General features: G+C 48.2%; 1 protein-coding gene across 4 annotated transcripts in view; it reads left to right on the forward strand.

Annotated features, from left to right (window-relative positions):
* Positions 1 to 14,590, forward strand: part of EBF2 (EBF transcription factor 2) — a 250,907-nt gene that overhangs the window by 218,749 nt on the left and 17,568 nt on the right. For all 4 annotated transcript variants that reach the window (XM_069617589.1, XM_069617591.1, XM_069617588.1 and 1 more), the window contains exons 9-11: positions 4,972 to 5,102; positions 8,890 to 9,016; positions 10,652 to 10,740. In XM_069617589.1, the coding sequence (XP_069473690.1) occupies positions 4,972 to 5,102; positions 8,890 to 9,016; positions 10,652 to 10,740 (347 nt within the window). The remainder of the gene's footprint in view (positions 1 to 4,971; positions 5,103 to 8,889; positions 9,017 to 10,651; positions 10,741 to 14,590) is intronic.

Here is a 14,590-nt window from a genome sequence, read left to right on the forward strand (position 1 = left end):
GGTGAGGAGTTGTATGCCATGAGCTGAGGGTGCTTATATGTTGTGTTATGTTATGTTATGGTACTATGCTTTTGCACGGGACCGAAGCACCGCTGTTGTAGTTTCAAAGTGCCAAAACCTAGCCCATGGCATATTGTGCTCCCCTTCTGGGGAATGCAGACCATAGTCTGGTGGAAAGGGGGGCACGAGCAAGGGTGAAAGTGGAGGCAGGAAAAGTGGGACCGAAGGTTTCAAAGAAATGGAGGGAGTTTGGCAAAGGCACAGGCGTTTTATTAGTACGAATGCATGTTATTCCACTGCATAGCACTTTCTTCTAAACAGAGGTGAAGAGTATGGGGTTCATTTTTACAAAAAGTACACATTGCTTGCAGGGGACCAGCGCATGCAATTTTCAACTTTTGCAAAACAGAATGCAAATGTAAACAGTAATTGCGTTTACTCTTCTGAAAAATGTAAATGCCTCCAGCAAATAACACTTCACAGATGGCATTTGAAATGGATTCCTGTAGAATCCGCTTTCTTATAACAGATGCTAAATGGGGCAGATTCCACAGGAATCTGTTCCTTATATGCCTGCATGAAAATCTCACGTGGGCATAAAATGAAGTCCCCTTTGAGGATCTAGGGTAAAGCACAGCAGAAATGTTAATTCCGCTTTGTGCCCCTTCTCTGTGATAAACTAAGGCGTAAACAGTTTATACCTTGTTTTTTACACCTTGGTTCACCACTACATTGTGTACAAAATATTCTCCTTAGTGTTGAACTAGGCTGATGATGAATGCTGTGTGCTGAGTTTGCATGGTATCATTCTCCAGTGCACTGGGAGGCACATGGCTCGGGGCTGCGTTGCATGGTGAGAGCGGAGGTTGCATAGCCTTAGTTGAGTTTGCATGGTATCATTCTCTGATGCACTGGGAGACACTGGGTTGCATGGCTCGGGGCTGCGTTGCATGGTGAGGGCGGAGGTTGCATAGCCTTAGTTGAGTTTACATGGTATCATTCTCCTATGCACTGGGAGGCACTGGGTTGCATGGCTCGGGGCTGCGTTGCATGGTGAGAGCTCAGGTTGCATAGCCTTAGTTGAGTTTGCATGGTATCATTCTCTAGTGCACTGGGAGGCACTGGGTTGCATGGCTCGGGGCTGCGTTGCATGGTGAGAGCGGAGGTTGCATAGCCTTAGTTGAGTTTGCATGGTATCATTCTCCGATGCACTGGGAGGCACTGGGTTGCATGGCTCGGGGCTGGGTTGCATGGTGAGAGCGGAGGTTGCATAGCCTAAGTTGAGTTTGCATGGTATCCTTCTCTGATGCACTGGGAGACACTGGGTTGCATGGCTCGGGGCTGCGTTGCATGGTGAGGGCGGAGGTTGCATAGCCTTAGTTGAGTTTGCATGGTATCATTCTCCTATGCACTGGGAGGCACTGGGTTGCATGGCTCGGGGCTGCGTTGCATGGTGAGAGCTCAGGTTGCATAGCCTTAGTTGAGTTTGCATGGTATCATTCTCTAGTGCACTGGGAGGCAATGGGTTGCATGGCTCGGGGCTGCGTTGCATGGTGAGAGCGGAGGTTGCATAGCCTTAGTTGAGTTTGCATGGTATCATTCTCCGATGCACTGGGAGGCACTGGGTTGCATGGCTCGGGGCTGGGTTGCATGGTGAGAGAGGAGGTTGCATAGCCTAAGTTGAGTTTGCATGGTATCCTTCTCTGATGCACTGGGAGGTGCTAGGTTGCATGGCTTAGGGCTGCGTTGCATGGTGAGAGCAGAGGTTGCATAGCCTTAGCTGAGTTTGCATGGTATAATTCTCCAGTGCACTGGGAGGCCCTGGGTTGCATGGCTCGGGGCTGTGTTACATGGTGCGAGCGGAGGTTGCATAGCCTTAGTTGAGTTTGCATGGTATCATTCTCCGATGCACTGGGAGGCACTGGGTTGCATGGCTCGGGGCTGGGTTGCATGGTGAGAGCGGAGGTTGCATAGCCTAAGTTGAGTTTGCATGGTATCATTCTCTGATGCACTGGGAGGTGCTAGGTTGCATGGCTTGGGGCTGCGTTGCATGGTGAAAGCAGAGGTTGCATAGCCTTAGCTGAGTTTGCATGGTATCATTCTTCGATGCACTGGGAGGCACTGGGTTTCATGGCTCGGGGCTGCGTTGCATGGTGAGAGCGGAGGTTGCATAGCCTTAGTTGAGTTTGCATGGTATCATTCTCTGATGCACTGGGAGACACTGGGTTGCATGGCTCGGGGCTGCGTTGCATGGTGAGAGCGAAGGTTGCATAGCCTTAGTTGAGTTTGCATGGTATCATTCTCCTATGCACTGGGAGGCACTGGGTTGCATGGCTCGGGGCTGCGTTGCGTGGTGAGAGCTCAGGTTGCATAGCCTTAGTTGAGTTTGCATGGTATCATTCTCCTATGCACTGGGAGGCACTGGGTTGCATGGCTCGGGGCTGCGTTGCATGGTGAGGGCGGAGGTTGCATAGCTATAGTTGAGTTTGCATGGTATTATTCTCCGATGTACTGGGAGGCACTGGATTGCATGGCTCGGGGCTGCGTTGCACGGTGAGACCGGAGGTTGCATAGCCTTAGTTGAGTTTGCATGGTATCTTTCTCTGATGCACTGGGAGGCACTGGGTTGCATGGCTCAGGGCTGCGTTGCATGGTGAGAGCGGAGGTTGCATAGCCTTAGTTGAGTTTGCATGGTATCATTCTCCGATGCACTGGGAGGCACTGGGTTCCATGGCTCGGGGCTGCGTTGCACGGTGAGACCGGAGGTTGCATAGCCTTAGTTGAGTTTGCATGGTATCTTTCTCTGATGCACTGGGAGGCACTGGGTTGCATGGCTCGGGGCTGCGTTGCACGGTGAGACCGGAGGTTGCATAGCCTTAGTTGAGTTTGCATGGTATCTTTCTCTGATGCACTGGGAGGCACTGGGTTGCATGGCTCGGGGCTGCGTTGCATGGTGAGGGCGGAGGTTGCATAGCCTTAGTTGAGTTTGCATGGTATCATTCTCCGATGCACTGGGAGGCACTGGGTTGCATGGCTCTGGGCTGCGTTGCACGGTGAGACTGGAGGTTGCATAGCCTTAGTTGAGTTTGCATGGTATCTTTCTCTGATGCACTGGGAGGCACTGGGTTGCATGGCTCGGGGCTGCGTTGCATGGTGAGAGCGGAGGTTGCATAGCCTTAGTTGAGTTTGCATGGTATCATTCTCTGATGCACTGGGAGGCACTGGGTTGCATGGCACGGGGCTGCATTGCATGGTGAGAGCGGAGGTTGCATAGCCTTAGTTGAGCTTACATGGCTTGAGGTCAGGTTATAGGTCTCAACCCATATCACATGCATACATGTTCCCATTTGCTGCGACATAGTTGCACATGTTATAAGGGGAACCAAGGAATGACTTGAGAAATAGATGTTTGACTTGAAGCAATTTGGTAAATTGTGTGAGCTGAGACCAAGTTGTGTGAATTCAGCCCAGGTTCTATGAATTGAGCTGAGGTATAATGGCTTTAGCCTAAATGACATGACTTTGATCTGGGTAAAATGGGTAGAGCATGGGTTACTTTGCTTGAGCCCAGGTTGAATAGTTTGAATCCAGGTTGCATGGTTTGAATCTGGGTTGACCCCAGGCAACATGTTACGAGGCCAAGTGAAATGCCTCAAGGCTGCTGTTAGAAGCAGATTGCAGAATGATGCCTCTCCCTGTGCAGGTGGACAAGACATGACACCCCCGCGTGAGGTCAGGAAGGTTAGAAGTTAAGGCGCACAGAATTTGCATTCAGGAACAGTGTGCTCAGTTAGCTGACAAGATGTGTGATCTTGCTCACAGTTTGTCATTTTGAGTGTCGTTAAAAAGTATTTACTCATTACCTGAAGCAGGATATAAGCAAGAAAGTTATGCTGGTCAGGCAGGTCCCCGATCAATCCACACCCAGCTTCTCTAAGAAGCATGCTGAGCTATCACCCACCCCTTTCTGTAGTTAACTTCGCCTGGTAAACAGTTCTGTGGCGAGTATAGACCACACCTAAATAAGCCACCTTTGCCCTTAAACATATGCACCCAGTCGACCTCCTGCTGTTCTGATTGACAGGCAGGCAAGGCTGTTCTGCATTGTGAGATTTTGGTGGCCATCCTATAGGCCTTCCAGATTTTTCTTTTTCTTTACATGACCTGTATTCACCCAAAGGCGAATTAATGAAATGGAAGAACATGATTGAATCAGTGAAGAATTTGCAGCCGTGTTAATTTTCCCCAGCGGGAACAGAAAACGGAGGGAAACAAGTCCCAGCATCCTTTGCTCCTGCGCGGCCTTCCAGCGTTCTCTCCTTCCCCCTAGACTGATTGGATGTGATTGACTGGCTGCTCAAAGTAGGCCCATGTTTTTGGAGTCCCGCCAAAGTTCTCCTGCTACTCTGACCCTGTCAGCGTCCCGCACTGCGTGATGGATTGGCTATGGAGAGGGTCTACAAAACCATATTGGGTTCCTGGCGTGATGTGAAGTCCAGAGGCCTGCGCATATGGACGGGACGGAATCTCGCATGGTTAACCAAATCTGTCAGGAAAAAAAAAACTGCGCTCGGTTCTTACACACGTTTTCTTGGAAGCGTAAAGCAAAAACAAACCCATTAATATCTATTTAATAATGAGGTCGCTCAGAACGCCTGTGCCAAACCAGCATGTTTTCCTGTACCTTGCTGGGCGATCGACTTCGCAAAAATATGCTAATGACAGCGTTTTCCGCAGGCGCCATTAGGTTCTTGCACTTTTTCATGCACTGTTGTGGGTCTCCAAGGCTTGAATGGCGCTGGCTCCCAGTAATGAGAAGCCAAGTAATTAGGGGGACTTATGGCCGAGGGCTAGTTCGTGCTTTTTGGAGCAGTTTTCAATGTTGGGCGAGGAGGAGAGCATACACGTTGACTAACAAGGGCCGGAGAGTGCATGGCGCCTGACCCCCCCTTCTCTTTCCTTTCTCCTCAGCCACCCCGTGCATCAAAGCCATCAGCCCAAGCGAGGGCTGGACGACGGGAGGAGCCATGCTCATCATCATAGGGGACAATTTCTTTGACGGCCTGCAAGTCGTCTTTGGGACCATGCTTGTGTGGAGCGAGGTAGGCCAATCCGCTAACTTGTGCCTGCTTTTGTGCGCTGCTATCAACGCAAGCCGTGCCATGTTGTGAACTGCTGTTATGTTATTGGGATGTATACTGTGAACCCTGGTGTCATGTGTTGCGAACATGAGGTAGTCCCTTTGGTCAATGCACTCTTCGCATAGTCTAGTGGGCATGTGCGTTGTTGAGAAACCCCTTTTACTCATTCATTGTTGAGCAGTAGCATTTTAGCCGATACCCAACTTAGATAACTTATCTAAGGATCTGTTGTGGGTACTCACATGACTAGTGTACCTTTTAGCTAGCCCATGTATTATAAGTATTAAGTGAACATGAAAATGCATTCGAATAGATTTCTAGTACATTTCTAGGCACTTGCTGCTTGTGGGCGAGCCATTTCAGGCGTTAAGGGTTTAACGGCGCCGTCGGCGCCGGTAACCCTTAACGCCTGATTACAAGTGTCCCTTTGCGGTTGGTGTTTAAAAATCCAACCCGCAAAGGGACTTTGGAGCTAATTACGGCACCGTAATTTACGGTGCCGTAATTAGCGCCTTCCCCATTCCCATTATGCCCTATGGGGGCAAAAATGGGAATGGGGAAGGGCAAATGGTGAATGGGGAATTACCGCCCCACTCACCTTGGAATGGGGCGGTAAGTCCGCCATCCACCATGGCGGAATCGTAACCTTAGCGGCATGGACCATGGTGCTAATAGCACCATGGTCCTCCACCAAGGTTGTAATGAGGGCCATTATTGTCTGGCTTTTGGGAAAATAGAAATCTCAGCTGCCTCGTGCAGCACTGAGAGACCTCATCTGAATAGTGAGCAACTGAGATTACGCTCATTTATTAATTCATCTCCTTATTAACGAAACGAGTTGCCTCATGTCCCTTTACCATAGTTCAGTTTGCTATTTTCTCATTGAGAAGGCTCACTTTTCAAATTCCATATGCAGATAGTTTAGTTGACAAATGATATGATATGATAGGTTATTTATACCACGCTTAATACCCAGAGGTTTCTAAGCACGGACCCGGGGATCGAACCTGTGGTGCTCCGTGTAGTCTTGCTTCCAAGGCGAGCACGTTGCCCCTGAGCTATCCTCCCGAGCCTTGCCTATTGCTATTGTATACTTTGCATAGACCTGACTGGAATAGCTCTGTTGACCAATACCCGTTGACATAGTCAGTTTCGCTAATGGATCATTATGACAGCTTAGTTCCCTGATGCCCCATTTAAATGGCTCAGTTGGTTAATGTCTCGTTGTAACATGTCACTGGACCAATGCCCCACTGAGATAGCTCTCTTAACTAATTCTCTACTGATATAGCAACGTTGCCCACTACTATAATCCTGTTTAGGTCGTTTATTTGGCTAAAGTCTCCAGGGTCCAGTGCTAGTGAACACTTGCACTATAACATAGCTCAGTTGGTTAATGGCCCCATGAAGGCAGCTCATTTCAGAAGCTTATCATTGAGATGGCTCCATTGGATAATACTCCTTGCAGACAGGTGGTCTCACTAATGACCAATTGAGAAGTGGGCTAACGTTGCATTGAAATTGCTAAGTTAACTAATGGTCTGCTGAGTTGGCTCCGCGCCCTTAGTTGAGAAATACCTTATTAAGGTGGCTCTGTGGGCGTGAACTGTAGGCGCTGTTTCCAGTGAATGCGAAGGTTCATTTCTCTGTTGTTGCTTGATTGTGAAGTGCCATGGGAGTTGAGCCCATATCGCCCAACTCCTCGCCAACTGTCCCTAGAGGGGAAAACAACTCCAACCCATCTCTGTTATGCACAAAGCTACCAATTAATGATCTAAAAATACATCTCAAGAGAGAAGGGGACAGAACTCTCCCAATCTCAAAGGAGTCTGGAACAACCATGGCAAAGATGGACCAGGCCAATCGGGAGATCAGGGAACATGCTGAAAGCCTGGTGCATGGGAAAGGCTGATTGGGCGGGGGCGTAGTCAGTCGAATGTCAGGCAAACGCCTCAAATCCAACGGTTCTGCTCCAACTCAACTAGCCATTTAGAGTTAGCGGCCTGTCAAAGGATCGCCAGATTAACTAACCCAAGGGACTGATTCTGAGTTTGGTGGTAACTGTAAAACGTGGAATTTGAAATACCTCCCATTTTTAAAATACCACGTGATTATGAGTTGTGATCAGATTGGATATTTACTACTGCGTTAAATAGAAAAGTACTGCACGTGTTAAATAACCCATATTTCCCCCATGCAATATTTTCTTCTAATTCTACCTGATAAACATTGCAGCCGAATGGAACTCGTAATGTGGTGGTATTTTAAAGATAGGAGATATTTAAATGACCTCATACCTATAGCAGGCCGGGTAAGGTCTTTTACCCTGAGCCGCCATAACCCTGGATGGCCAATTAGCACATGTGTACATGTAATGTAAGACTTCGTGTGGGTGTATTCTCAAGGCAGTCGGACTTGCAGAGAATGCACGTGTGTACATGTAATGTAAGACTTCGTGTGGGTGTATTCTCAAGGCAGTCCGACTTGCAGAGAATGCACATGTGTACATGTAATGTATGACGGCAGTCGGACTTGCAGAGAATACACGTGTGTACATGTACTGTAAGACTTCGTGTGGGTGTATTCTCCTGGCAGTCCGACTTGCAGAGAATGCACATGTGTACATGTAATGTATGACGGCAGTCGGACTTGCAGAGAATGCACGTGTGTACATGTACTGTAAGACTTCGTGTGGGTGTATTCTCAAGGCAGTCGGACTTGCAGAGAATGCACATGTGTACATGTAATGTAAGACTTCGTGTGGGTGTATTCTAAAGGCAGTTGGACTTGCAGAGAATGCACATGTGTACATGTAATGTAAGACTTTGTGTGGGTGTATTCTCCTGGCAGTTGGACTTGCAGAGAATGCACATGTGTACATGTACTGTAAGACTTCGTGTGGGTGTATTCTCCTGGCAGTCGGACTTGCAGAGAATGCACATGTGTACATGTACTGTAAGACTTCGTGTGGGTGTATTCTCCTGGCAGTCGGACTTGCAGAGAATGCACATGTGTACATGTAATGTAAGACTTCGTGTGGGTGTATTCTCCTGGCAGTCGGACTTGCAGAGAATGCACATGTGTACATGTACTGTAAGACTTCGTGTGGGTGTATTCTCCTGGCAGTCGGACTTGCAGAGAATGCACGTGTGTACATGTAATGTAAGACTTCGTGTGGGTGTATTCTCAAGGCAGTCGGACTTGCAGAGAATGCACATGTGTACATGTAATGTAAGACTTCGTGTGGGTGTATTCTCAAGGCAGTCGGACTTGCAGAGAATGCACATGTGTACATGTAATGTAAGACTTCGTGTGGGTGTACTCTCAAGGCAGTCGGACTTGCAGAGAATGCACATGTGTACATGTAATGTAAGACTTCGTGTGGGTGTACTCTCAAGGCAGTCGGACTTGCAGAGAATGCACATGTGTACATGTAATGTAAGACACGTGTGTATCGCTGCTTTTCATTGTCCCAGCATGCTTATCATGGGCGTAATTTTAGGGGGGCACAGGGGTTTTTGTCCCCCCCCCAACTTTCATGGTACACCATTTTAGTCCCCATTCATTTGATGGGGCACCTTTTCTTCAGATGTCATGTCCCCCCCAACATTTTCAGCTAAGTTGCTCCACTGATGCTTATAAACGATTGTTGCGTTGGAACTGAGACCAGTGCGGTTAGAATGTGTGTAATAGAGAACTATACAAAAAGAAAGACAATCAACTTGTTTTCCTCTCCTGTGCTTCCCAGCTGATAACGCCTCACGCGATCCGGGTCCAGACCCCACCCCGACACATTCCAGGCGTGGTGGAAGTCACGCTCTCCTACAAATCGAAGCAGTTCTGCAAAGGTGCCCCGGGGCGGTTTATCTACACAGGTAGGTGGGCGCCGGCGACCTGCCCGCGTTGGTGGGTTCCAGGAATACAGTTATGGTGGGAGGAGTGGCGCAGAAGCACGGCGTGGCAGCCTTTTATATGTGTCTGCTAATCCAATTTATGCAAAAGCATCGGCTTGCAGAGGGGCCCAGTGTGGGGTGTTGAGCTGTTGTGCCAGTGCAGCATTCTCTCTGTCGTTTGGCAAAACTGGAGCAAATTAACATTGTATGGTTTTATTGGCTAAGAAAGAAGCAGCAAAGGGAGCACGATTTTGCTTCATATTTTGTCTGCCTTGGAAAATAAATATAAACCGTCATTGCTTGTTATGGTGATGTCCAAAAGTGGGTGTAACTTGGGTTCCATGTCATTTTATCCCCTCTCATTTTAACGTGTACATTCCAACGAAAATGCCTATTGTTTTTTGGCTATTGCCTACCCGTCCAAACCCTTATCTGCCCACCCCCCCCTAAAAGATTTGATGAGCATATTCGTTGTAACATGCGCGTTAAAATGCCAGGGGATGGAAACGCAGGCGATGAAAGGACGTCGTACCATAAATTGCACATTCTCCCAAGAAGCAGCCATTTTCATATGGGGCAGATTTTGTTTGGCTGGGTGGCAGGGCAGACTGAAGCCTCCTGCTTCTGAAATGTGGTGATAATGCTGACTCTCATGAACTATAATGTCTGGTCACCGCCCCCTGCTCTTGTTGAAGTTCAAAGTTAAACTGTCAGCTGTAGCAGGGGGAGCATTACTGGATGGTATGTTCTGCACTGCCAGACTAACTGCCATGGTTCCCCCCCCCCCAGTGCCAAGGCCTTTTTTGGTGATTTTGGTATATCGCCATACAGTGCCTTCTAACGTTTTCTCTTTCATTAACCCCTTAAGTGCCAAGGACGCGGTATCTTGTCCTTGGCAACAGGGAGGTATTCCCAAGGACGAGATACCTCGTCCTTGTCACTTAAGGGGTTAATGCTGCATCTTTCCATCAAGATGTCAGGCATCTGGTCTTACCACCCAATGGGCCTCATTACGAGGTAGAGGCTAGCCATGGTGCTATTAGCACCATGGCTACCCCCTTACCGCATTCCAGGTCCGGGTTGGCGAAACAGGGACTTATCGGGTCATTCCAACCTTGGAGGACCCGGTAAGTCCCCATTCCGAGAACCATTCCCCATTCCCATTGAGCCCAATAGGGCTCAATGGGAATGGGGTTGGAGCTAATAACGGTACCGCAATTTGCGGTACCGTTATTAGCTCTGAAGTCCCTTAGCGGGTCCCGTCCATAACGCCTGGTAAAACCAGGCGTTGTAGGAGGGACCCGCTAAGGGAACTCGTAGTAGGGCGGTAAGGGATTACCGGCACCGGTCTCCTTAACGGTGCCCGGTATCCCTTACCGCCCTACTCGTAATGAAGCCCAATGACTCCTCGTACATCAACACATAGCAGCCTGTTCCTTGCATCCAGATGCTAGCTGTTTGCTGTTAGCTGATAGTTATGCATTCTGTTCCATCTTTCTTGTGTGTGGTGACAGCCTCGCCCCGCCTGATACATATCGTTAAATAGAAGCCGATAACTACATACGATGTGGTGGGCCTCCACCTTTCTCTTCATCACAGGATCTTCTTGTCTTTCAGCCCTGAATGAACCCACCATTGACTACGGTTTCCAGCGGCTGCAGAAGGTCATACCCCGGCATCCAGGAGACCCAGAGAGGTTAGCCAAGGTGAGCACCAGATGTCACTCACACCAGAGTCTCGCCTTGAACATGGTGAACACAGCGCTTGCCCGTTTTAGAGCATTCTGAGGATTTTTGAAAGAAGGGACTGAGCTGCTAGCAAGTGATGCCATTGGACATAGCTCCACCTATTGAGGATTAAAGCACATTCCCTAGGGTCCGGGAACTGAGAATGACTAGCCGGTCGGGGGGCACCAGGCACCTGCCAGACACACATTCAGAATATTTTGGTGTGTACATGGGTGGACCTATGATGCAGGAAGTGGGAGCAGGATGATACTCTCACCTTGGAATTGTCCCCTTAGCCTTTGGCAAGCTTGGTAGAGGTTTTAATAGACATTTTAAGGAGTTGAGGTTAATGGCCCTAATTACGATACTGGCGCTAAACCATGATGCTATTAGCACCATGGTTGGTACCGGCATCATAACGAGTCAGCCAATGTTCAATGGGGAATTACCACCCCATTCCAAGGTTGGCGGGGCGATAATTCCCCATGGAACATTGGCCCTTCCCCATTCCCATTTTTGCCCCATAGGGCTCAATGGGACTGGGGAAGGCGCTAAGTACGGTACCGCAAATTGCGGTACCGTACTTAGCACCAAGGTCCCTTTGCGGGTCCCTACTTTAACTGCTGGTCTAGACCAGCTGTTCAGGTCGGGTCCCGCAAAGGGACCTCGTAGTAAGGCGCTAATGGGTTAACGGCGCCGCAGCATTTTACGGCACCGTTAACCCATTAGCGCCAGGGTCGTAATGAGGCCCAATGTCGTAGTTCACCAAAATGTGTGATGATGGAAACATCACTTATCTGTCCTGTACCTCTTTTTCCACATCTCTCTAAATTCAGAGTGCTTAGAAACTGGCAAACACCTAGTCACACGCTAAATGAAGACCTGAGAATGTACATTATAGTGTCAAAATGCCAGTGTTCAAACTGGTGAGCAGCAAATCAACATTTCAAGATGCCTATTGTTGTACATGGTTTATAGTGAAAAGAACGACAAAAAAAATATCGAAAAAAAAGTTTGAACCAAAAAATCTCGAAAAAAAAAAATCGAATTTTTTTTCAATACGTTTTTTTGTTCGAAATGGGGGTTTCCCCCAACCCCCCTTTTTTATTTTTTTTTATTTTACCCCTTTTTTTTACTTACCTGACCCCAAAAATACATATAAATAAATAAATAAAAAATGCGATTTTTTTTTCTCGATATTTTTGTCATTTGATATTTTTTTTTCGGCCTTTTGACTGACTACCGTTGTACATAGAGTCCCTGGACGGACGACCTTAAATGAAAGTCCACCTTTCGGGCTGGAAGGAAGGAAACCGCACGGGGAATGTGACAGGAAGAGGAGGGGTTACTAGAGCCCAGGACTGAACTCTGTAGAGAAAATAAATAGAAGTCCCATCTTCCAATGGCCCCGTCTCTAATTGCTCAGGGCGGCATTAGGAGAGAAAGCACCTAGGATTTAAGACTTGGGGTGTGGAAGCCAGGGTAAAGCTGAGGATCACGTAGGGACTCATTTACAAACACGTTTTAAATGGGCAAAACCTATTGACAAACGCTTTGTAAATAAGAGTCTTGGGGCCTCATTACGACCCTGGATGTAAGGGGTTTACGCCAGCGTTAGCTGCGCCGACCCCTTACCGCCAATTACGAGGTCCCTTAGCGCCATGGAGCTTTTAACACCCGCTTTTAGCGGGTGTTAAAATCCATGGCGCTAAGGGACCATGGAGTTAATTACGCCACCGTAATTTACGGTGGCGTAATTAACGCCTTCCCCACTCCCATTATGCCCTATGGGGCAAAAATGGGAATGGGGAAGGGTAAATGGGGATTGGGGACTTACCGCCCCGCCAAGGTCGGAATGGGGCGGTAAGTCCGCCAACCACCATGGCGTAAACATAGTTTACGCCATGGTGGTAAAGTGACGGCCCAGGCGGTAACTTACCGCCTGGGTCGTAATGAGGCCCTTGGTGTCTTCCGGTGTCACATTATGCAGCAGAACTGGTGCAGTGAGCAGACTTCTTGGGCCTGGTTGCCTCCATTCCGCAATGCGCCTTTTATTTATTTATTACATTTATGTAACGCCCAGACCCGGAGGTATAACTGCATTTGTTCGAAGGCATAAGGCAACAGACACAGAAAGGAGACTTTAATCATATTTGTTGAGCTGCCAAGTTTTCACAAGTTTTCTAAAGGTTGGGTGGGAGCGCTTGTTTCTGATGTTAGGTTGTAGGGAGTTCCAGAGAGCTGGTGCTGTTGTTATACAGAAGCTCATGCCTCCTGCTATTTTGCTTTTGACTTGAGGGTTAAGCAAGGAGAGGCTGGTGGACGAACGTAGAGGGCTCACAAAGTGTTTCTGGGCGATGCTGTTGTTGATGTAGGTAGGGGTCTCTTTGTAGATGCAATGGTGTGGAATGTTCAGGGTTTTCAATTCGATGCAGGCTTTGATGGGCAGCCAGTGGACTTCTCGCATGATTGCTGAGATGTGGTCAGAGCGACGTAAGCCCAGAGCTCGACAAGGGCTTTATTTTGAATAAGTTGGAGTTTGCCGATGTTTGTTGTAGAGGTACCCATGAGAAGTACACTGCAGTAGTTCAGTTTACTAATGGTGATGGCTCTTGCGAACATCGGAGAAAGGAATTGTCCACTCAAAGAGATGAGCTTAAATGTGTAGGCCGTGGATGAGGACAAGGCATTGATGTGTTTGGTCATGGAAACTTCAGCATCCAGGTAGATACCCAAGGTTTTGACGTGTTTCAGGACAGGTATGACGGTACCATCAATGGGAAAGGAGGAGAGAGCATGTCATGGACCACTAGGTCGAATGCTGCGGAGAGGTCGAGGAGGAGGAGAATGGCCATGTTACGTGAATCACGGATGTTATCTAATTGGATTATGAGGTCAAGCAGTGCTGTTTGTGTACTGTGTTTGGGGAGGAAGCCTGATTGTCTAGTCCCTAGAAGGTGGTGGTGTTCTAAGAACATTTGGATTCGGGAGTAAGCCATACGGTCCAGGATTTTGGGCAGGAACGGGACAGTGGTGATGGGGTGGTACTTAGCAGGGAGGGTCTAATCGAGCTATGGTTTCTTATGGGGAGGGGCAACCCAGGGGTCTTTGAGGCTAGTAGGGACCGTGTTTGTCAGGAAAGAGGCGTTGATGAATTCAGTAACTATGGGAATCACAGTAGTAGCACAACACTTGACTATGTGAGCAGGGCAGGTATTACCCTTGCAATTAGAAGGTTTGAGTGATTGGATAGGTTGCAGCACGCTTACTTGAGTTACTTGGGGGAAGCTGAAGGATGGGGTCAAGTGGGGTTTGCGTGCGATTAAAAGCACCAGAGCATCTGAGAATGGGAGTTTGGAAGCGAGTTGTGCTTTCTTCGCTGTGATTCTTTTTTCCCTGCAGTGTATCCATTTTGTTGGCGCGGGTGGTTTGTATGGTGGAGCACCAGGCTTTATCAGACAGTGTCTGGGTGCTGGTGGGGACTGGCTTTTCAAATTCTTTAAGTATGCAAAAGAGTTATTTTGCATTAGAGCTCGCATTGGAGATTCTGGAGTTCTAGGAATTGGCTTTAGATGTAATTAAGGCCTTTTTGTAAAGTTTGGTGGCAATGGAGAGGCTTTTGCAATTGATGGGGTGGGGGTACGTGTTCTAGGGCTCTTTTACATCAACAGAGTGTGACAAGTTCTTCCGTGAACCAGATGTTGGCTGGCTTTTGTGGTTTGAATATTTGCATTTTAAGTGAGGCGTGCAGGCCCATGGTGTGGTGGAGGCTCTAATGGTCAAGGTTAGCTAGGACTTAGGGGTCCTTGCTAACGGATAAGAAAGGGAG

Source organism: Ambystoma mexicanum, chromosome 10, assembly GCF_040938575.1.
Source record: "Ambystoma mexicanum isolate Mex_15411 chromosome 10, UKY_AmexF1_1, whole genome shotgun sequence".
NCBI classification, from domain to species: domain Eukaryota; kingdom Metazoa; phylum Chordata; class Amphibia; order Caudata; family Ambystomatidae; genus Ambystoma; species Ambystoma mexicanum.